The 23,042-nt window shown below is 58.7% G+C and overlaps 1 protein-coding gene across 2 annotated transcripts in view; it reads right to left on the bottom strand.

Annotated features, from left to right (window-relative positions):
• The window catches only part of Crispld2 (cysteine rich secretory protein LCCL domain containing 2), a 42,957-nt gene that overhangs the window by 3,800 nt on the left and 16,115 nt on the right, over positions 1–23,042 (bottom strand). The window contains exons 7-14 of one of the 2 annotated variants that reach the window (XM_004842726.3): positions 20,255–20,398; positions 19,107–19,167; positions 16,264–16,330; positions 15,760–15,890; positions 13,427–13,470; positions 11,769–11,841; positions 10,110–10,185; positions 4,717–4,850 (exon numbers count right to left, since the gene is read on the bottom strand). In XM_004842726.3, the coding sequence (XP_004842783.1) occupies positions 4,717–4,850; positions 10,110–10,185; positions 11,769–11,841; positions 13,427–13,470; positions 15,760–15,890; positions 16,264–16,330; positions 19,107–19,167; positions 20,255–20,398 (730 nt within the window). The remainder of the gene's footprint in view (positions 1–4,716; positions 4,851–10,109; positions 10,186–11,768; positions 11,842–13,426; positions 13,471–15,759; positions 15,891–16,263; positions 16,331–19,106; positions 19,168–20,254; positions 20,399–23,042) is intronic. The other variant, XM_021256614.2, reaches the window with a different exon arrangement.

Below are 23,042 nucleotides of genomic sequence, written 5' to 3'. Positions count from 1 at the left end.
AGAGTCCTCGGCTGTGCTCTTTAGTTTCTGAACAGGTCACCCTTGTGTGTGGCTCTACGACTGAACGGCACCTCCTCCCCCACTTCCTCCACAGCCGTGAGCGACTCCATCCTCCTGCCCTTCCCACAGAGGCACGACTGCACCTGCCTGCACCTGCGCACGACTCAGCACTCAGCACTTCCTCCCTCTGGGGCTCTGTTTCTTTTCTGGAGTGAAGGGCCCCTCCCTGTTTGTCCACTGGATTGAGGCAGCCAACAGATTCCACTGGGCGGCTCGAGGGGGATTCCACTCTCGCCAACCTTGGGGAACTGAGCCAGCACCTCGGGGCAGGGGAGGGTGGGCTCCGCTGCAGCACAGTGGAAGCTCCTGAACCTTGACAGCTGCTCCCCCAGGTCAGAGCCCTCCAGGCTCGGTGGTCGGCCCGGCAGTGCTCTGCAGGGGAGCTGGGCAAAGCCCTGGGTGGGTTTGAACATGTAGTTTGTGCATTGCTCTGCACACCCATGAGCAGGGGGTCACCCCAGGCTGACTTATGAGCACGATTTCCTTCCGGGTCGCTGTGTACGAGAGATCCTGATGGGACTTGACCCCCGGCCCAGGCAAGGGCCCCCAGGCCCGGGAGACTGCAATCCCCAGGGAGCAGCTGCCCGGAATTCCTGCTTGTTTTTCTTTGTTTCTTCATGGCAGCTCTGTGCTCTTGGCTACCCTGGGACTGAACTCTGGAAATGTGGATCTAAGAGGAGTGGAGGGAGAGGGAGCCAGGAGGCAGCAGCTGCTCGGCCCAGGGCAGGGAGAGGGCTGCGGGCAGGGGTCGCAGAGAGCGCAGGCTTCAGGCTGCAGGGTTTCCCCACTAACACAGGATCCCAGAGAGCCCCTGCTGGTGACCTGGCCACGCTAGGGCCACGCCCGCGCCCACCCCCACATCTGGGGGCCAGGAGCTGTGTGGCCAGGTAGGGGCTGTCACACCCACAGGGCCCCAAGCAACCTCGAGAAGGGAGCCACCAGGCAGCAGTCGGGGGACACAGCCCGGGCCCTAGCCCTCTCCCCTGGGCCTGCCGAGCACCTGGCCCAGCGAACAGGGTGATGCCACCACCACGGCATGTGGACCTGCAGCTGTCAGTGCTGCCAGAACGCCAGGGCCGGGGCTGGCGAGGGCCTCGCCCCCATTCACAGAGCTGCAGGGGCCCAGCACGCTGGCAGAGACATGTCTGGTGGAGTGGCTGTGATTTCATAATTCAGATTCAGTCTCCCAGGCCGAGGCCTCCCAACGGTCTCCTTGGGTTGGCTCCTTACTCCCCAGGCATCTAAAGGGATCACAAACAGCTACAGAATCCTGGGAAATTTGCATAAAAAGCACTGGATACTTTTATAAAAGATGTTGGACAATTTTCATGAAAGGCGCTATAAAAACTGATAAAGGGCATTAAAAATCCCTCAACCCCTTCTGCATACATTGCTGAGCCCAGCAATCTGTCATTTGACCGGTGTTTCCTGAGCACCTACTGTGTCCTGGGTGCTGGGTGCTGGGCTCAGGGTCAGGGAAGAAAATGGATGCATTCTGGGCTCAAGGAGCCTACAGCCGGGGTCGGGAGAAAAGCTGCTGAATACACACAAGAAATGGTCTCAGAGGGTGGCGACCCCACAGAGAGTGACAGCACAGATCCAAGCAGGAGGGTGAGACACTTGGCAGGAGGACCCCCACCCCAGGATGGAGCTGTGAGGGCCCATGACTAAGTGGCAGCAGGTGCAAAGGCCCTGGGAACAGTGCTTCCTGGGAACAGAGAGAAGGCGCCAGAGGATGGAGGGGCAGTCAGTTCACCCAGTGTGGTGGGAAGCCACTGGGAGGGGCCATGCCAGAGATACACGTTTGTAACATGGAGATGGCACCTTGGTACTTGGGTGGCCGTGGGTACTCTGGTGATAGGAAGTGACCCCAGGAAGCCGCCAGAAGGACTGCTTGTGCCAAGAGGTGCTTTCTGGGCTTGTTTATTACAGAAATGAGAAAAGAAACAGCCCGATTCTAATGGTGATGGTGGATCCACCGCAGACGCTGCACGGGCTGCCACGGGATGGCCCGCCCCAGCAGACAGGCTGGAGGAGATGCTCACAGCCGTGGGGACCACACATGGAGGGAGAGTCTGGAGACCCAGGGGAACCTGGGGAGACGCCTGGGCGTGGGAGCTGAGCGCTCTGTGATGAAACGGGCTCCACTGTTTCTGGAAGTTTCTCCGAGGAGGAGGAGGAGCCTTTCGAGGGCCAGGAAAGGGTCGGCATGGCCCCGAGCTGCCCAGGAGCCGTCCCCGAGGAGTCAGGGAACATGGCTGTCAAACATTTGCGCACTCTGGCTTCTTAAAGGGTGGTTTCCTTTTATGACCGGGAAAGCCCACGGCATGCCTCCTGCACACGCATGCGCCCCTCTCTGTACATGTGTGTGCATGTGGGACAGGAGGGTGGATGTGTCTATAGATCTTTCTCTAAGGGATTCTGAGCCTGCTCATGCCTCTGCTGAGTGGATTCTGATCCCACTACAGGGCCCGGGCCGGGAGCCCTTTCTCTGAGCCTCAGTTGCTACACCTGAACCTGGGTTCCCGCAGGCGCCTGCTCCTCAGGGATCTGTGGGGCCAGGGGCATCCGGGACGGGCAGTCAGTAGGCACTCAATGCCCAGGAGCCTGAACACCCTCCTTCCAAGCTCATGCCCCACCTGGTCGACTCTGACTTAGCAAGAGCCTGTCTCAAAGCAACAATAAAAAGGGCTGTGGTCAGCTCAGTGTGAAGACCCTGGGTTCCATCCCCACTACTGAAAAAAGAGAGAAAACTGTAGAAAGGCGTCTTAGCATTTCCCTCCTGAGATGCCGTATGGGCTCACGATGGCCACTGTCAGCCCTCGGACTGGACACCACCCTTGAAGGACGGGGACCTGGGTCCCTTCTGTCCCCAGGACACACCCAGCACAGAGGCTGCCTCGAGCGCCGGTGAGCACCCTGCCCACAGGAGAGTCCCCCGCACAACCCTGCTGGGGGTGATGTTGTTAAAGACCCCGTGGCCAGGGATCCACTGCCACTGTTGGCACATTTCCAGATGCCTCTGCCCTCCCGGCTCCCCGGTGAGGGAGAGGGGCTGCCGTCCTGGGCTCCCCTGCCTCTCACAACTTCCGGGAAGCCTCTTCCTGCACAGGACCTTGTGAAACCAGAGCCACCATGACGGGGCAGAGCGAGGCCTCTGCTTGGGGTGGGGGGGGCCTTGTACGAGGGACCAAAGGGTTCCAAAACAGAAGTGCCATCTCCCACGTGCTGGTCGCAGTGTCCTACACCTACGCCTCCCTCGGGGCCGTCTGGGATCCCTCCGTGCCCAGCAACTACTGGGGATGGGTCAGGGCAGGGCTGTTCCTCCCCTCGGGCGCTGCGCCTCCAGGCGGGAAACCGTCCTCACCACCTTGTAGCACTGAGGCCTTCAGCACACACTTCCCAGCAGCCCCAGGGTGAGGCTTTGCACACGAATCACACTTACTCCTCACAGTGACACCTCTGACAGAGGAGGGGCTGGGGCTCGGGGACGCTGCCTGGCCAAGACGACCCCGCCAGCAAAAACAGGGCCACCAGACGCCACCTGCCCTCAGCCTGCCACGCCTGTGCCCGTAGCACCTGTCCTTCTGGACCGTGAGTACCCTGGGCTGCGCACACGGACAATGTCCAGCAGACCAAGTGGGCGGCTCTCCCCTCCCCAGCACGGTACCAGCGGCTCCTGGGATCTGGGGTGGCTGGTCCTGACCCCCTGAGCATGCTCAAGTCCGTATATAAAACGTCACCGGCACCATGGGAGTCCTCCCATATACTCTAACCCGACAGGAAGGCTCTGGAGAGAGCCTAACCCGGTGTCGCTTGGGGATGATGGCAGGAAGATGCCCACGCATGTTCGGCGTAGACCCGGGGCTCCTTCTTGAGTTTGCTCCATGCAGTGAGCGGAACATGTGGGGGTGGAGCCCCCAGAAGGAGGGGTGACAGCGCCGACAGCACAGGTACACGGCAACCTGTGTCATTCTCACATGCAGCGGCCCTGGTGTGTCTGTCCCGCAGCCACGTGGCCTGGACGGTGCTTGGCCCCATGCTCTGAGCTGACTTGGAAGCGGGGCTGAGGGAAAATGGGAAGTCAACAGAGCCCTTATTCCTGAGGGCCTGGATGGCACCTGACTCTCTCAGGGAATGGGGGGAGGTGGGGGCTGCTATGCTCCCTGCTGCACAGAGGAAACTGAGGCTCGGGGAGGGCTTGCTTGAGAGCTGGTGTGAAGCAGAGCCAAGGCCCTGAGTGCCGACCTCCGCCTGCATTGAGGAAACGCCTAAGGGCATTAGTGTGTGGCTTTAAACCACGCTATGTAACTTCACTTTGACCTCACTTGTTTTGTGGCGGGAAAAAATGCATCAGTGCAGATGTGTGCTTGCACACGCACACACAGGACCTGGAGGCCACACTAAAGCCCAGCAGCCCGTCTGCCCCCCAGCTGACAGGTAGGAGGCTTGCTCTTCTTCCTAGGGTCTGAAAACTCTGCAGGTTCTAAAACTTCTACGAGAACACGCGTTGGTCACAGACAGAGAAGTTCTTACTCTGAAAACTGGAAGGCTGAGCAGGAAACAGGCCGGGCGCAGCCAGAGCCCCAGGAGATGGAGCAGCCCCACCAGGCGGCCCGTGGGAGCAGGACCCCGGGTCGGCGCGGCCCCGCCTACCTCTCCGACTGCACGCCGTTCCTCAGCGAGCCCACGTAGCTGGGCTTCTTGTCCACCGGCATCACGTCCACGGAGCCCCCGACGTCGTCCTGGATGGCGCCGGCGTGCACGGCTGCCCTGCAGATGCTGGACGTCTGCAAGTGAGGGAGGAGGCATGGTCAGTGCTGGGGATGTGAGACTAAGGAAGCCCCTGACGGGCCACGGCCTTGCTCCCTGCCGCTGGGGCAGACCGCGTCGACCCTCGCAGACAGCCAGCAGCACCTGGCGTCTCTCTGGAGGCCTGGGTCATTCATTCCTCCATAACTTCCTGAGCACCAGGGTGTGCCGGGCCCCAGACTCAGGAAGGAGGCCGACACACACACAGCAAGGTCCCTTCAGCCGTGGGGAAGGGAAGCAGGGCCTGAGACAGGCAGTGCAGCCACAGAGCAACTGTCAGGGAAGACTGGAAGAGGAGGGACAAGGCGCAGCCGTGGGGTAACTGCACAGGGCACCCAGGCAGCGGGGCAGGAGTGCAAAGGCCCTGGGGCAGGAGCGAATGTGTTGGGTCCCCAAAGTAGAAAGAGGGCACAGGTCACAGTGCTGGGCCTCCAGCTGGGCGGGAGGTGCTGTTTCCCGGCCCCCGTGTAGCCTGCTCTGGTGAGGAAGTCGGGGCTGTGCTCCCGGGGGCTCAGGCCAGACCGAAGAAAGATGGCCCTGGGGGAGCTGTCTGAGCGCCAGTGGCCCAGCGCCCTCAGAGCTCAGCGGGAGTGGCTGGTGCCCACTGCCCACACGACCCCCAGGCCGCGTCCCCAGCTCTTCACCCGGGTCACCTGGTCAGAACCAGCTGACTGCCACCTGCTGGGGGAGCAGCCAGCCCCGCCCTCTGTGAATCCACACCCCCGTCGGCCTCCCTCCTCCAGGACCCCCAAGACCATGCCCGGGCCAGACCCTCTGGCCACACTGCCCTCAGCTTTTCTGGGGCGCTGGGACCCGCATCTCCTCAGGGGACACTGGGTGCGTCATCTCCTGGCCGTGCCACCTGCCTGCTGCTCATGGTCTCCTAATCATCAGCCAAGACAGGTGAGGACCACTGTGCCCGTTCTCAGGCAGAAAAGCCAGGGCTCATGGCATTCAGAAACTTTGCCAAGGCCAGGAAGGTGTGATTTGAGCAGATGCTAACTGGATTGGCAGGGGGTGGGGCTGCTTTTGTGGCCAGCAGAACCAAGGTCCCCAGAGATGACAGAGCCCAATCCCAGGCCTGCGAATGTGTGACCTGAGGCCAAAGGAACCATGATGACCGCAGAGCGTGGGCCTCCCGTGACTGCAGGAGGCGGGGACCGCTCTCCTCCCTGGGTCCACTCTGACCACCCGGGCCAGGGAGAGGGGCAGACCCAGCGGTTCCAGGTGGGAGTGGCCGAGAGGGGCTCCCGGAAGTGCTGCTTGGAGGCACCAGCAGCCGGGCGAGTGGGCATCCTCAGAGCCCACGCCTGTGAGAAGCTTGAGTCCTTCCAGGGCTCCCAGTTACTGCCCTGTCCTCCAAACACCAGGGTTCCCGCCAAGCCGCTGCTCATGCGTAAGGAGAATGGCACCTGCTTTCCAGAGCCCCTGGGCCTGGGCACAGGGAACCCCGCAGCCCCTGCCACAGGACGGTGGGCCACCCAGTCTGCAGGGGGTGCCCCCCAAGGATCCACAATTCTCAGAGGTCTGTGCCTCCCAAAGGTTAACAGGCAGGGCTGGGGATTTAGCTCAGTGGTTCTGCTGCCTGCCTCCCAAGCACAAGGACCTGAGTTCGACCGCCCGTACCAAAAAAAAAAAAAGAAAAGAAAAAAGCCCAAAGGTTAATAGGCAGTCGGTCTGCATCCACCTCAAAGAGCAGGGAGACTTGGAGCAGGCTTGAGAGCTCTGGAATCGCGTGGGGAGGTGGCTCTGTCCGTCACAGGGACTGATCACAGGAAGCAAGGCCTTGGGTTTATTTCCCACCAGAGGCAGGAGGGATGCCCTCCACACACACTGCCAGGGGTGGGAGCCTCTGCAGAGCTGCTGAGGTGACCAGGGCGCCAGTCCTTTGCCCCGATCCCAGAGGAGCTCTGCACACTGCTAAGCCAAGGTTCCCGGGATCACAAGCAGTCGTGGCCTTGGTAGCGAGCTGCAGGGTGTTTCTTTGTCACACTGCCCACTGCCAATGCATACTTCCACCACACATCAGATGCGTTCCCACTTCTGGCTGTGCCTCTCCCCTCCCCATGTCTGCAGAAGGTGCAAGGTGTCTGCTCGTCCTCAGGGCCTGGTGCAATGGACTCCTGCATGTCAAGAGCTGCTGCCATCAGCTGGAGGCTGGCACCGTGTGCAGGGGCTGGGCATCCTGGGGTAACCACATCTACCCCCAGCCTCTGTCCTCACCGCTCAGCGGGTTTCAGCACGGTGACATTTTGGAGCACTCACATTTTAGTGGCCCTGTTCAAAGCGTTTCACTTGCAGGGACATAATGAGCCGGGTCACTAAAAATGAGGACAAGTCTCTCTCAAAGGACAAACAGCAAGGGTCAGGGAGGCCACGCCTGGCCAAAGCCATGCAGCTGGCCAGTAGAGGACCGCTGGCCAAGGCCTGCAGCCTGAAGGAGTCCCAGCAGGGGTGTCAGCAGGGAGGGACAGAAGGCCACGGTGACAGTTAGGTGAGACACAGTGGAAGCAGATGGCACACTGTGCTCACAGCTGTGAGCTACAATGACCACCATCACCACCCCAAGTAGCCAGCGTGCTCAGGACTGCGGTGGCCGCCCCAGGGGTGCTCAGACGCAGCCCTGGCCTGCAGCAGCGGCCTCACCCGGGAGCATTAGAAATGCAGATTCCCAGCCCCACTGAGTCAGGATCGCTGGCGTCTTGGGAAATCTGAACCAGGGCTCCAGTCCAGCATGTGGGGGGGGCGAGGAGGTCCGATGTGCACACATGTAAGAACCTCACAAGCAGCAAGGGAGGCTGGGACGTCCGGAATCCCACACAGGAACCGGGACCAGCACAGCCCTGCTCCGGCCCGGAGCCTCAGCTGCCAGCTAGGGCAGCCAGGGAGGGGTGGCCAGGAGGCACGGCCGGAGCAGGGCGCTCCCCAAACAAATCTCAGTTACACAGACAGTTTCCACAGCATCAACATTTCCCAGAACACAGACTGACCCAGAAATGAAGGCCAGGAGGGAGCCGCTGACGGGAGCTGGCTGTCTTCTGCCCCTCCCCCTCTTTCTTTCTTTTTCTTTCTTTCTTTCTTTCTTTCTTTCTTTCTTTCTTTCTTTCTTTTTTTCTTTCTTTCTTTCTTCTTTCTTCTTCCTTTCTTTCCTTTTAGCACTGACTACTGGGACATCTCGGTTATTCCTCTAACGAATGCTGACCAAGCATCACTGAGTGTCAGACCCGCCATGCGCATAGTGACTCCGGAAGCACAAGCCCAGGTCACCACACCGGGCCACGTCCAGGTCTTCACACCTGCACTCACTGGTGCAAGCGTGGCCGTGGGTTCCTTCAGACAGACAGAAGGGAGCGGAAAGAGCAGAGTCCAGAGCCTCCTCCGCTGTGCCTGGCCCCGGCCGCGGGCACCGTGGGACTTGGGTGGGTTATTCTGACCCACTTCCCTCCTGCACCAAGGGGGACAGTGACCCCTGGATGGTGCCTTCAGAGAGCCCCATGCGTGACAGGCGTGTCATACAGAGCAGCTGCCCACCGCTCCTCAGCATCACACTTTCCCCATGTCTCTAACTTCTTCCTGCTTTATACTTAGCTGCCGTATTGTCTAATGCACACGGACTGCATAAGGACTGGCTTGGTCCCATTTGCTACCTATGGCCAGGTAGCAGTATGTCCACTGGTGCTCTTGCTGTTCGGTTGTATTTGACTAGAATAGCTTTGTCCATCCTTTATTTTGTTTGTTTTGCCTTTTTTTTTCTTGGTACCAGAGATCGAACTCGGGACCTTGCGCTTACAAGGCAGGCAGTGGCACCACTGAGGCAAATCCCCGGCCCTCCTTGTTTTGCTTTTTTGAGACAAGGTCTCATTATGCAGTTCAGGCTGGCCTTGAACTCACAGCGATCCTCCTGCTTCTGCCTCAGCCTCTGGGGCGACTACGTCCACCCTCAGCCTCTGTCCTCGCTGTATGCCGAGGCTCAGTCTGGGGACACTTTGGAGCACTTACATTTTAGTGGCCTGGGGTTGCAGGCATGCACCACCCTGCCCGGTCCCTGGCCCAGTCTCCGGCCTTTAACAGCAACGTTTGGTTCACACATTTAGTGTGACAATCAATATACGTTATTTTACTCCTTTAAAAAAGTCCTCACTTTTAGAATTCAATTTTAGCTGAATGATTTTCAAAAAGAAAAGGGCTCTTTAAAGATGAAAGAAAAGGCTGGGGATTTAGCTCAGTGGTTCCGCTGCCTGTCTCAAAAGTGCAAGGACCCAGTTCTATCCCCGGTACCAAAAAAATAAATAAATAAAGATGAAAGAGAAAGGATGAGGGGCGGAAAGCTTAATCATGAAGGTTCCCTCACATTTACGAGAATCTGCAACAGCTGAAGGCAGATGAGGGTGACGATGGCGGTGTCGAAGGGGAATCATACACAGAAAATGAGGAGCTGGGCGTGGTGGCACAGCCTGCAATCCTAGCAGTGGGAAGCTGAGGCAGGAGGATCGCTGCAGGTTCAAGGGCAGCCTGGGCTCCACAGGGAGACCCTGCATCCACAGCCCCCAAAGAACTAGAAGCTGAGGGAGGTTGATTACAAAGTACAGTGCTGGCTGGAGGCCAGTGGTGATGACCCATGGCGGCTTAGACCTAAGACTGCCCAGCCTGGGTGATCCCGGCTCTGGGCCACTCCACAGCGAGGCAGGTGATGCAGCGAGATCACCCACAGGATCTGGGGCCATGACTACATTGCCAGGCCTCCACATCCCTCGGCCCTAGACGGCTGAGGGAATAGGTGAAGGTCTGGGATCCGTTCAGAAACACCAGGCAGACGCATCCGCGTCAGAGGCAGGAGGGAGAGGGGAGACGGGCCCCCATGCATCTGCTGGGCTTGTGACTGTGCAGCCCCGTGGGGCCGGACTCTCTATGGGCCCCAGCCGAGGCTGCAGGGACCCCCGGGGAGGCTCCTCGGGGAGTCACTGGTTTCTTTCTGCAGACACACTTGAGAGCCAGAAAGATTATTAAATATGTGGGAACTGGATACGTGGGCCACCAAAGCTTCAAGCTGAAAACGCCACTTGGGTAAAGTGAGGCACAGCTGCACCGTGTTCATGAGGGTCAGGGTTGCAGGCGACGACCTCTCTAGAAACAGGGACAGCAAAGGAGGGGTCTCGTGTAGCTGGGCCTGGAACAGGGGGTCGGTGCCTGAGGTGTGAGGAGGCAGAGGGCCCAGGGCCGGCGCACTCAGTACTCACGTCTGTGTAGATGTTGGTTCCGATCACCGGGGCCCAGTAGGCCGGCTCGTCCCCACAGGAGGCCGGACAGCGGACTCTGGGAAAGAGGGGCCATCAGCAGACGCAGGCAGGAGGACCGCACAAGCAAGCAGGGGCGGAAGCCAGGGGGCCGTGGTGCCTCCCCGGCCTGGGCCTTGTGGCCTTTCCCTCGGCCACTGCCCCAGGCCGGGGAGGAAAGGGTGGCGCCCGGTCAGTGTGCCTGTGGGCTGCTGAGAACCGGGGCGCACTGGCCCAGGGCACCAGGAGGCGCCTCAAGCTGGAAACGGAGGGCCACAGGGCTGGGGTCTACCCAGGAGGAACAAGCTCTGCCTCAGGAAAGGCCGCCGTGCTGCTCTGCTCGGCCGGGACACCAAGGTGGCAGAGGGTGCGGGCCAAGCCTGCCTGAGGGGAAAGAGCCAGGCAGGCAGGGAGGGAGAGGGAGAGTCGGGAGTCCTAGCGCTCAAATCTCCCTAGTTCTCCAGGCAGGAGAAACGCACATCTGAGACACATGCACTCTGTCAGCTTTTTCTTTCAATTTTCTGAAATCATTTCCCTCTGCTTCTCTTTAATGCTGAAGGAAATTACTAAAAGGCTGCCATCCCCATGGGAAGGTCCAAGGTGGGAGGGTCAGTGGGGCCGTGAGGGGCAGAGGAGCCTGGGGAGGGAGACCTGGTGTGGGGAAATCGAGTCAGGGAGCAGTGAGGGTCCCCCCAGGCTCCCTCCCTCCCACGTCCCCCTGCCCTGTTCAGACCTGGGGGTCTCCTTCCAGAACCCTCTAGTCCCCGGGCTTGGGACGGGGCTCCTGGAATGCTACATCCTTGCCCTCAAGGTGGCTGTCCTTGTCCTCCATGTGTTTAAGGGGTCAGGGGACCCCACCGTGTCCCCAGCTCCATGTGGGGCTGAGTCGGAATGCTCTGCTGAGTGGGCAACGGCAGGCAGCAACTAGAGGGCCGAGGGCCGGCCACGTTCAGCCTCGGGGCCCCTCTGCCGAGCACCATGGGCTGCACAGGGACCACAGACACGGGGTCAGGACACCCTCCGTCAGGCTGTGGGTGTCACCTCCAGGACTCCAGGAACCTGCCAACCGAGGTCAGGGCAGAAGCCTGGAGCCTCCACGGGGTCAGGCGCGGGGCCACACTGGCAGAACGGGACACCACTTGGGAACGCGAGAGTGGGCTCCGGACCCCCCAGCACAGGCGGGTGTCAAAAAGATGAGGAGGGCACAAGAAGCCAGACCCCAAAATCGACAGCAGCCGTGGCCCCTGCCAGTGGAAGGACCTGTGGGTGGCGGGGACAGGTGGGAGGCGGGCTGACAGGGCTCTTCATCTCGGGGTGGTGGCTACACCCCATGCCCAGCGTCTGCACACATCACGCTGTACACTCGTGGGGCGGAGCTCAGCATGCACACTTCATGGGCTCCTCCTGCAGTGACCCGCAGGAAACGCCCAGGCCAGGGTCAGCGCTGAGCCACTCTAAAGGCGACAAAGGTCACCCACCTTCCAGAGTCCTGGGCCGGTCTGCGAGCGCAGAACGGCAAATCTCAAGCTCAGGGACGAGGGGGAGAGTCCTCCCTGGCCCAAGGCCACCTCGCGGGGACCGTCCCTTCCCGTCCCTGCCCCATCAGCCTTCCTCCTGCCTTACCTCGGGCAGTGGGAAACCGGCTTCTCAAACGGGCAGAGTTGTGCCACTGTGGTGTAGCAGTCCAGGTCCTGCTCTGTGGACGGAAACACGAAGGTGTGTGGTACTGAGTCAGCTCTGGGGTTTTTACATGGGACGATGTCCCTTTGAACAGCGCTCTGGGTTTTGTTGTTGTTTTGTGTTTGAGACAGGGCCTCACTAGTTGCCCAGGCTGGCCTTGAACTTGCGATCCTCCTGCCTCGGCCTCTGAGTGGCTGGAGCACAGGTGTTTGCCCCACGGCCAGCAGAACAAGGCGTGTTGAGTTAGATGCTTTCCTCTACTTGGACCGGGCAGGGGCTTTCCTCTCAGAAGAGCTGAGACCTGGGTGAGCTTTCTCTAAGGACAGAGTCGGCGTTTTCAGCTTTGTGGGCCCATGGTCTATGTCAGGACCTCTCCAGTCTGCTGCCCTAGCTGAAAGCAGCCATGATGGTATCTCAACAAATGGATGTGGCTGTGTCCCAATAAAACTTTATTTAGAAACACATTGCCAGGCGTGGCGGCACAGGCCTGTAATCTCAGCACTTGGGAGGCTGAGGCAGGAGATCACTTTGAGCTGGAGGCCAGTGTGAGCTACACAGTGAGACCCTGTCTCACATTTTTAAAAAAAAAAGAAAAGAAACACAGGTGGCTGGCAGATCTGGCTCAGGGCTGGAGCCTACTGACCCTGGTCCAGCCTGTTACGTGGACAGGGGGCCACTTTTCTGTAGCCCCCTTACAAGGACCACTCAGGACCTGGAAGGACTTGGTCAGTGGGAGGTTGGGGGAGTCACCAAAACTGGACTTAGAATAACATAAAAAATAAAAGTGCTAAAATATGTTCCTGACTCACAATTATTTAAGGAAAAACACAGGTTACCAAACTGTAAGTCATTCCATTTCAAATTTTAAAGACTATCCATCACTGATGTATACCTTTTTAATACACAGGGGAATAAATGAGAATATCCACCCAGATGTTCCCAGCGGCTATCTCTAAGTAGCAGAATTTAGGTAAAGTTAATATTTTAAAACATGAAAAAATGTTTCTCTGTATTTTAAAAATGACCTAGATCACATAAGCGCTGTTTTGGTAATAAAAAAAGCACTGCAGCACATTTTTATGGTCACTAGGCAGATGTTCTTGCCTCTAGGGCAAATGACCAGCATTCCTAGCCCAAAGGACAGACGTCAGCAGGCAGGACCTGGGCAGCTGCTTCCGGCTAGAGCAGGCTCCCCTAGGACAGCACAGCAGGAACAGCTCCCGCTCCCGCTCCGGTCCAAGATAGACATCACTAATCCATCACTGATCCATCAGTGAGTTCTGCTCACTGCTGAGCCCAGATCGGCCCCAGATCCTCAACACAACCTGTGCTCCAGGTGGCTGCAACCAAGGGGTAGGAATCACAGCTCCCCACAGAGAATCTTGGCGAGCCCAGCCCTAGGCATCAGCACTGTGGCAACCCCAGAGCTGTGTTCCTAGGTCAGCCACCAAGGAACAGTCAGTTTCCAGTGCACATGTGGGCAGAGACCAGCTGGAGAAGCAGCCTATGCAGAGCCCGGAGCAGTGACACTGATGACAGCCAGAAGTGAGAGTCCTGGGAAAACTGACCCGACCCACGCAGCCTGGTGCCTGCCAGCTTACCTTTTACCTTTGACACCGTGAACGAGCTGGAAGGTTTGTATTTGCTGGAAAAGAAAACACGAGGTCAGTGCTTGAGGAGAGGCCTCCACTAGCACAGCACTGGGCCACCTCGACCTTAGAACATTCCAGAGCAGAGCTGCTCCCCCTCTGTTGCCAAGGACTCAGCTGGCAGCCTGGCAAAGCCTACAGACCCTTTCTTGGAATGATGGTTTTATTTTATTTTATTTTTATTTTTTGGTACCGGGAATCGAACTCAGGTCCTTGTGCTTGTGCAGCAGGCGGCGAAACCACTGAGCTAAATCCCCGGCCCTGAACGATGGTTTTAAAAAGCATAACGTAAACTTCAAACATTAGAAAGGAAATCAGATATCGGTACCATTTTGTTTGTGGGGCGGGGGGCTGAGACAGGGTCTCACTATGTAGACTCACTGTGTAGCCCAGGGTGGCCTCGGACTCAAGGCATCCTCCTGCCTCAGCCTCCCAAGTAATGGGATTACAGGCTTGAGACATCACGCCTGCATGTCAGTAGTATTATTAAAGCTGTCTGCATTAGGGTTTGAGTCGTGCTTCCTCATTATACATGACACGGAGTGTGGTTAAGGGTGAAGGCACTGCGGATGTTTCCAGAGGCCGACAGAACCCACTGGCCCAGCTCACAAGGCTCAGGTTTGCGGCCAGCACAACGCAGGAAGGGGGGGCCACATCCCACTGGAGTGAGTCCTGCCCCGGGAGAACCCCGCCCTGCAGGAGGGGCCAGTCCAAGACATCCCAAGACACCCCAGGACCCCAACACCCCACGGGTGCCCAGCTGCATGGCTGCCCCGCTGGGCCTGGTGTGGCTGACCCCGGTCACCGGGCCAACATCTCAGCCCAGGTCCCTCCCTGGGACAGAAAGGGAACGCTGCCCGAGGCAGAGACCTTGCAAACAGGGATCCCTTGATGGTCTGGAAGTTTTCCAGGTGGCTCACAACTGGGACAGAAACAGAGAACGAACAGAAGCATTTGTCCCCGCTTTCCTTGGGTACAGACCCGGGAAACCCTGAACTCTTCTCGTGGGACCCTGTCCAAGGGACAGGCTGCCAACACAATCAGCCTGAGATTCACTATGGCCCAGCACTGCCAGACGCAGGCAGGGTTCCCGGCGCCCCACCCCCGCACACCAGGCCCCAGGCCTTGGATGGGGCGGGGCTCAGGCAGGGAGGTGGAACTTCCCCAGTGCTCAGGACTACAGCTTTGTCCTGACCACATTTTAGGGAAGCTCTCGGCCTGGTGTGGACCCTCAGGTGGCAGCCCTGGGTCCTGCTGTGAGCCTCCCAAGAGAAAGGGGTGGCCCCCAGGAGCAGGAGGAGCTGGCCCACAGAGGCAGCAGCAGGACTTGAGTCAGGCCCACTGGACCCTGCAGCCCGGGGGCCCAGGTCTCCAGGAGTCTGGCGCCTCTGTCCCAGCATACAGGAGTCACTGCCCTGGAGCCACTGTCCTAGGTGATTAGCATCACCTCCGGGATGAGCAAACACAGGCTGTGAGCCCACTGGACCGGCTTGGGACCAGAGGTGGAGGGAGAGGTAGGGTGTCCTGGAGTCTTCACCGGCCCAGGATCCCCAATCCAGCATCCAAAGCCCAAAGTGATCCAACCCCACCTGTTTAAGCACTAATAAGATGCCCTAAATGTTCCCAATTTCACAACATTTTGCATCGCAGATTTCCAAATTAAAATTTCCCAATTGGTTGAAAGAAAAAAGTTGGAAAAAAATACTTTGTATAAAAGAAGCCCAACATCAAAAAGTCTCATTCCTTAGGGAGCAAGATAAAGTGCTGATCAACAATTATCCTGGGGCCGGGGATTTAGCTTAGTGGTGCCGACGCCTGCCTGGGGCTGGGATGTAGCTCAGCTGTACAAGGCATGCCCAGCAAGCATGTAGGCCCTGGGTTCAATTTCTGGTATGAAAAATGAAAAAAAGAACTAAGGTGCCTGTAATCCCAGCACTTAGGAGGCTGAGGCAGGAAGATCACCGTGAGTTCAAGGGCAGCCTGGGCTACACTGCAAGACCAAAAAACCCCTTCACATTCAAGGACACCATCAACCATTCACTGTGATACATTTCTGGTGGCCAGGACAGCAGAAAAAGTAGGATTCTAAATGCAACCAAGTGACACCTGCACTCCAAAAAACCTGCTAGAAATACACATGCTGACCGGCTCCGGGGTGACTTCCGAGCCCCGGGATTTGGGTTATCTGTATTTCTTCCCACGTCTTCCTAGGGTTTGCTACCATTCAAAGCTTCCGTACACCTCCGGAACCCAAAGAGAGCCTTCCTGGGGCCCCAGCGCAGTACCTCAAGGCCTCCACGCCGTGTCGCTGGGACTTGACGAAGAAGGGCTTCCTCCCATTCCTGGTGACGTCCACCAGGCCGCCCCTGTCGTCCAGGATGCCATAGTGGATGGCGGCCCGGCAGATGCTGGAGGACTGCGGGGAGGGGAGGCCACGCGTGGGTCCGAATCCACCTTGGTGGGAGACACCTAAGCCGCTGTCCTCACCCCAGCTGAGTCTCCAATCCCCACAGCCACGGCTCCGTCCTCACTGCTCACCCAAAGGGACTCACCCAACCACTGTGCCGCGAGCTTGGCGACAAGCAGCCCTTCCTCCCCACTCATGGCGCATGCTGACCGGCCTGGCAGAGACTGACATGGGCCAGGCCTGGCCGCACCCCGAGCACGCGTGAGCGGGCCACACACCCACTCTCCCAGGGTGGAAAGAGAACCCTGCCCACTGACCCCACCTGCTTCAGACGTCCACACAGGGCCCGGAGGAGCCCGCACGGCTCCAAGGCCACACTTACACTTTCGTAAAACAGAGTCCCGAAGACGCTGGCCCTGGAGCTCAGGCAGCCTGCTGGGCACTGGTACCTGGCGGGAGAGGGACACAGTGTGCTTAGGGATAATCATGGTGACAGAATCTCAGTGGCCTCGGCTCCATTATTCAACCTAGAAAAGTTTCATTCGTGGAGACACCGTCACTGGAGAGCCAAGCCTGACTGAAGTTCACGCCCCACACATTGGGCCACAGGAAACAGTCATGGGGCTCCCGATGCACCCCAAGCCCCTCTACTTCGTCACTGAAGACGCACCAGTGAGGAGCCGGCAGCGTTTGTGGGCATCATGCTGCAAGGGTTTGCAACGGGGCAGGCTCAGGGTGGTGCCCCTGCTCATGACAGGGCCTCTTAGGAAACCTTACGTTCACGTCCGCGGAGCCTGGGGTTTCCTCATAAAAGTCTGCCTGTACTCCAGCTGTCTATAACTGTGCAAACCGGAAATAAGCTAGCAGGTGACAAAGAAATGGCCCAACAGAGCTCCGTGTGGCTGTACGTTGGCACATTACACAGCCACTAAAAATGAAGCATTTGGGAAATATTTATGCACTTTGAAAAATCTTATATGTATAATAAAACATGTGTAATATATTATAAAATGTATAAGTGAAACTGCACAAGCAGTACTAGACCCATCTACCCATAGGACAAACCACGCTGTGGGAGGCTTCTACCAGTGAGTCTGGGTGTCCGCAGGGCCTCGGCCCATGTTTGGGGACAGAGCCCACCTTCTCCCTGCCGGACACTCCTGTCCACCCCACCACGGGGTGGCTTGGGGCCATCTCACCGGGAATGTCCTCGCTCAGCCTCTCCAGCAGGCCCTGGGTGTGACATCTTCATGGGAGTTAGCCGGGCACAGCATGGCACAGGGCCCGGGAGCTCGGGGTGTGGGGGAGCCCCATCCTGGCACTGCTGGCTGTGTCCCAGCCCTTCCTCTTCCAAAGGCTGCCACATCTGGCTCATCTGGCACCGTGTGTGCAGAGCCAGCAGAGCTGTCACAGGCAGGCTCACCCTGGGACGCACTAACCCGCAGTGGACAAGAAGGCCGCAGCCCCTGGCCAGCGTGTTTCTGACAAGCTAGCTTCCAAAGCCCCGAGGAAAAAGTGGGAACCGCTGCCTTCTCTTCTCAGCAGGTGCTTTAGATAATTCAATTCGGCTTTAGACAAACTGATGACAGAATCCAAGGAAGATCTCCGACCTCTGAAGATCTCGTTAGTGGTGCTGGACAGTCCTGTCTGCGCCTGGGGCTCTGTCCTCGAGGGGCTCCCAAGAAGCAGCCCTGTCTATCCCCGCAGGCCTGGGTGCCCAGCCCAAGGCCAATCCAGCTGGAACCCCTGTGGTGGGGGGCAGAGGCATAGTCCAGAGCTCCCTATGGTTCACGTTTGCAGCACATCTGCCACTGACATCTGCCGATTCCACGGTCCCACGGTTCCTTTCTAAACCAGTGACCAGCACATCCCTGGAGGAAAGCCCAGCGGGAGCACATGAGCAGGCACGTGGGGGAAGAGACCGGCTCTGGGGACACCGGGACAGCAGGCCCCACACCTCATCCCAGTCCTTCAGTGGCTCTCAGGAGTCTGTCTGAATCACCTTCCTGGTGGTCAGCAGAGCATCCAGAGCCCGGGCTGAGGGGTTTCCCGGACTTCCGGTGCTAAACCAGGGCAGCCTGGGCCAGCTGGGACGTGATGGGGAGTGTCGGCCTCCCCAGCCCCAGCCTGCCACGCGGCCCCCACCCGTGCCCGGGAGTCGCCTCCAGCCACAGCAGCCTCACCCCATCCCAGCGAGCTTAGACTCTCCTGGTCCTTGAGTCTTGCTTCTCAAGGTCACACTGGTGACTTCCCGTGCTTACCCCTCTCTGCCAGGTGGGCCAGGAATCTGAGGTCTGCGGACAGCACAGGGGCTCCACAAGGCTCTGAGCCTCGAGCACATTCACTGCCGCACTGAGAACTCCCTGGGGGTCTCTGCCAACACATTCAGAACCCCGAAGCCTAGCATGTGCCTTGTGCACCCCAAAGCCGAGGCCTCAGAGGGTGTGGGCCCGGGTCTGGCAGAGGGCAGTGGTGTGTTAAACACTCCGAGATGCTGGCGCTGTGCTGGCCCTGATGAGGTGTCCACACCAAGGGCATCGACAGGCTTATTTGCCAGCAGCCACTGTCCACGCCAACAACCACCGGGTCAAAATGGTGATGCTCTCAGAAGTAGTCACGGGGCCTGCAGGCTGTAACCCTCTCCCTACCAGGACAAAATACTAAACTGGAAGGGGATCAGGGACTGGGGCAATCCTCCAGGGCAGTGGTTCTCTACTAGGGGTAATTCTCAACTAGGGGTACCCCTGAGGGTCATTTGTCAATGTGTGGAGACATTTTTAGCTGTTACAACTAGGGGGCTTCACATTGGCATCTGGAAGGTTGAGGCCATCCTGTAATCCAGGATGTCCCACAATGCACAGGACACTTCCCATAATGCAGAGGACATCCCTGAAATGCACGGAACATCCCCACAAGGCAAAGGAATTCCCCACCATGAAGACTTATTTGGCCCAAAGTGTCAGTGGTGGCCAGGTGGGAAACCTTGGCCTGGGTTTTCAAAAACGTGGTGTGGCAAGCTCTCAGTCAGTGGGGGCAGCCAGAGGCCTACCAGATGTCATGCTGGGATGGACTGACAGCACAGGGCAGGCCACCCACCTCTGTGTCACAGGGATGAGCACCATTTTCCAGGAGACTGCTCAGAGCCTGGCATGGGTGGCAGCCAACCAATTGACTGTGCCCTGCTCCCACAGCAGGAGCTTTGGGGCAGACTCTGGCCCTGCTCACCTGTTGCATGTGGAGCCCTGGCACCTGTCCTTCATCTTGGTGTCACAGTGGACAATCTGGGCTGGAGAAGAAGGGAAAAGTGTGTCACGCACGGCAAGAAGCCAGGGCTAGGCTGGGCCGCAGGACCCTCCTGCTCCCGGGACATCAGGACCATGAAACCACACCCCAGCAAAAGAGCCACATGGCACCTCCTGGCCGTGGCTACTGCCAGCCACTCTGTGCCATGCAGTGTGACCAGGGCGTGCACACCCAAAGTTCAGTGTCCACACAATGATGGGGCCGGGGCATGCCACTGTCAGAGGGTTCGTGAGCATTAAATGAGACAACGGGCACCCGAAGGCCCCCCAGCTCCGGAGGGCAGATAGACGAGGAGGGGAAGATGCCTCTCCTCCCAGCGGGAGCAGCGAGGCATCCTGTTTTATTTTATAAGGACTTATCAGAGTCTGAGATGGCGTCATTGTTTGAAAAAAACACAGTCACGATTTTGCATTATTAAAACTGGCCCTGTTCTGCAGCTCTGAACGGAGCGGGGCCCCTGCACGTCTCAGGTGAAAGTGAGCTGCAGGAAAGCTCTGTGGTAGGGCACTGGGCCAGGCTCTCAAAGGCCACAAGGGGAGGGCCTGGCGGGCGGCTGAAGGACCCAAGAAAGGAGGGGGCCTCAGAGAGGGGGCTCCCCTAGGCAAGGCCAGGTGCTCGGGGAAACAGAACCACAGGTATCTGGCCCAACTCAGCCCACTCAGGTCCAGGGGGCAGAAGGGGGGTCAGCACCAGAGCCTGGAAGCAGAAGCCTCAAGGTGCGGGCCAGGTGCCAGGAGGCTACAAGGCACTTTCTGCACCTGTGACTTCCAGAAGTCGGGAAAAGCATCTACTGCTCACCCACCAGGGATGGGGGCGCTGCTGGGGAATCTCAGCCCCTCACAGCCCCCGGAGCAGTCATGATCCGCCCCGTGTGGAGGAGTCATCCCACAGGAGCCCAGTTTCAGCCAGGTCTGCTCGGAAAGGACACAGGAAGCTCCAAAAGGCCACCCGAGCACTCTTCCTCTGCCTGTGTCCCGCCTCGCTGTCAGCCTGAGACCCAGCCCCCGTTCCCTGACTCCACTCGCCCCAAAGAGACCTTCCCCCTCCCCCAGGCAGCGACAGTGACTCACTCATGTAGGTGACTGCAGGGGTCTTCCGGGGCTTGGTGGGCTTGACCACCCTCGGCTGGACCCAGGCATGCTTCTCATCGGGAGCCGGGGGCGTCTCTACCTCGTTCATCTCCTCTGTCTCGGACGTGGGGTGGTGGGCTTCTTCTTCACGGCGGCGAGGCAGGAAAGAGAAACACAACACACTGCAGTTTAACATACGCACTTTTGCCGGGGATTTAGCTCAGTGGTTCTGCCGCCTGTCCCGCAAGTGCAAGGACCCGAGTTCAATCCCCGGTACCGAGAAAGAAAAGATTATAACATACGTACTTTGGAGGGAAAAGTGCAATTTGAAAACGAAGCTTGTTCGACACTCAGTGTCACCAAGATTCACTTCAGGAGCCGGGATGGGTTCATTCGGGAAAGAACTGGCCGGGTAGAACCCACCCACCCGGGGACAGAAGTGTCCCTGCTCCTAGTCTCTGCCTTGGCCCGTGTGATACACAGGCCCCAGTGCACCTTGCCACACACGTTTTGTGCCCTTCTCGGCCCTGGAGTCAGGGACCCCTCAGCCAGCCCCACCGCCTCTCTGCCTGGAGCTGAGCTCTCCAGTACTGCGGGAGCTGCCGGGCCACAGCCTGAGGACCCAGCCCCTGGTGAAAAGCCCGAAGCTCCTGTCCCACTCTTCTGCCCAGCAAGGACAGCGAAAGTCACTGTTCCTCCAGCCATGACCACAACCCCTGAGCTCTAAGATGTTTCAATTAACGGGCCAAATGGCCAGAATTAAACCTGAGTTTGCTGATTTCATTTTCATCCTGAAGGCCAGCCATGAACCGCCTGCCACAAGCCATCCTCAGACGGCCAGGACGCCCCTCGGTAACTCCAAGCCAGAGTAAGAAGCCAGAAGCTGTTTCTGCTCAAAGGGGAGCTGGGGCGGGTGGCCGGCAGGCCTGTGCAGCGGGACGGGGACCCCCGCTTTCCCAGCCCCTCACCTCACCGAGGGCCCCTTCCTGAAAACCCACCTCAGCTGAGAGGACCCAGGTCAGAAATGCACCTGAGCTACTGCACCGCGCCAAGCGGCCTGGCCTGGCTGGCTGGCTGTAAAGGTGCCCAAGTGCACACATCCAGCCGGGTTGGGCAAGTCCTCCAACCAAAGCCTGCTTCATAGGATTCTCAATTCTCATACAGCCGAGGGGAGCTGCGCTGGGCAGCAAGAGAGGGCTGTGCTGAAACCGCAGCCCAGGAGAGACCAGTCCAGAGTCTGGAGCACCCTTCTACTCGGCATGGCTTTCACACCGCCTGGCTCCTGAAGGTCGTACGTGGACTGTTGGGCACTAGGCACCGCCGCCGGTGCCTGGTGACTTCTGGGATTCGTCAAGAGCCATCAATCCCAGAGTCTGGCTTCCACATCTAAGCAGCGGCCTCTCTGCCCAAAGGCCCCGGGCAATCCGTGTCCACACGGCACGAGGCGTCCAGACGAAGGCCAGCTTAACCCTGACCTGAACCCCAGCCCTAAGTGACCCCGATGCTCTCCCAGGCGGGGACTCTGCGGTTGCTTCCTGGTGGCCTCACTCCCACCCCAGGAGACCCTGTCCCGAAGGGAGACTGGATGGTTGGGCCAGGAGGCGAGTCCCCATCCCATTACTGTTTTCCTTTGTGTGTGTGGTTCTGGGGACCTGAAGCCAGGACTTTTGCACTGAGGTATATTCCCCACCCCTTTTTTTTTTTACTTTTCTATTTTGAGATGGGGTCTCCTTGAGTCACTAAGTTGCCCAGGCTGTCCTTGAACAAACTGGGTCCTCCTGCCTCAGCCTCCCAGAGTGCTGGGATTACGGATGAATGCCCCAGCTGGGCACCGCCCCATTCCTTCGCCAGGCTGGCAGCACACTTAGGCTGGAATCTGCCACGAGCTCCAGAGCTCAGGAGCCAAACAGCTCCACACTCACCGGGCACCCAGCCCCCGACACTCAGTAGCTGCTCGAGCAAACTGAGTGAGTCATCCACAACCAAGGGTTCTGCCCCGAGGAAAACAGACGCCCAGCACAGTTTAAAGACACCCGGGAAGCAACCCGGGAGCATCACCAATGCCAAAGCCACGGGCAGACCCTTCTGAGACCCTGGGCTCCCAGGGCCATGCCCCGTGGCAGCGCCGACTCTGCCCCATCAATGCAGCCATTCAGTGCAGCCTTGTGGACACCCAGCGGCCTCGGGAACAGGCCTGGTTTCTTCCACTGCCTTTGGGGTTTGTAGACTCATAATCGCAGCTTTATTTGGCTGAGTCCAGCCGGGTGAAGCAGCTGGGCACTTGGAGGGCTAGGTGTTAAGGGGTTGGCAGAGTTCCTGCCCTCAGACCCACACATCAGAAATGGGTGCTCCCAGGCGGGCGGGCACATCTGGAGGCCCAGCAACCAAGGCTCAGCGCACCGGGCCACCTGCACATCACACTGCACATTTCCCGGGTCCTAAAACTGGTGACAAAGCTCAGAGCCATGTGCTTTGGACAAAAGGCCCCACCCCAACTTGTTGCCCACACCACTGGGGAGGAAACCGAGGCTCAGAGAGGTAAGGGGAGCACCCTAAGCACACACAGCAAAGAACAGCTGGACAGGGAGCGGAGCTCCTCCCTCCCAAGCCCCGCTGCCGATATCCCCACGCAGGGGGCTTCGGGGGAGGGAAACTGCTTTCTCCCGATTCTGATCCTTAAATCCCTGAGTCGCCCTGACAGGTCAGCTGGAGCTTGCTAAGTAGCTTATGCAGTAAGGTGCTTTGTCGAGACTTCGCATGGTTAGCTAGAAGCAGAAGGGCTGCCACG

The sequence above is a fragment of the Heterocephalus glaber genome, unplaced genomic scaffold, assembly GCF_053883595.1.
Source record: "Heterocephalus glaber isolate CG9 unplaced genomic scaffold, H.glaber_assembly_v1.0 deba00000071, whole genome shotgun sequence".
NCBI lineage: Eukaryota > Metazoa > Chordata > Mammalia > Rodentia > Bathyergidae > Heterocephalus > Heterocephalus glaber.
Note: the sequence above shows the minus strand (reverse complement) of the source record. Positions and strands in the feature narration are given on the sequence as shown.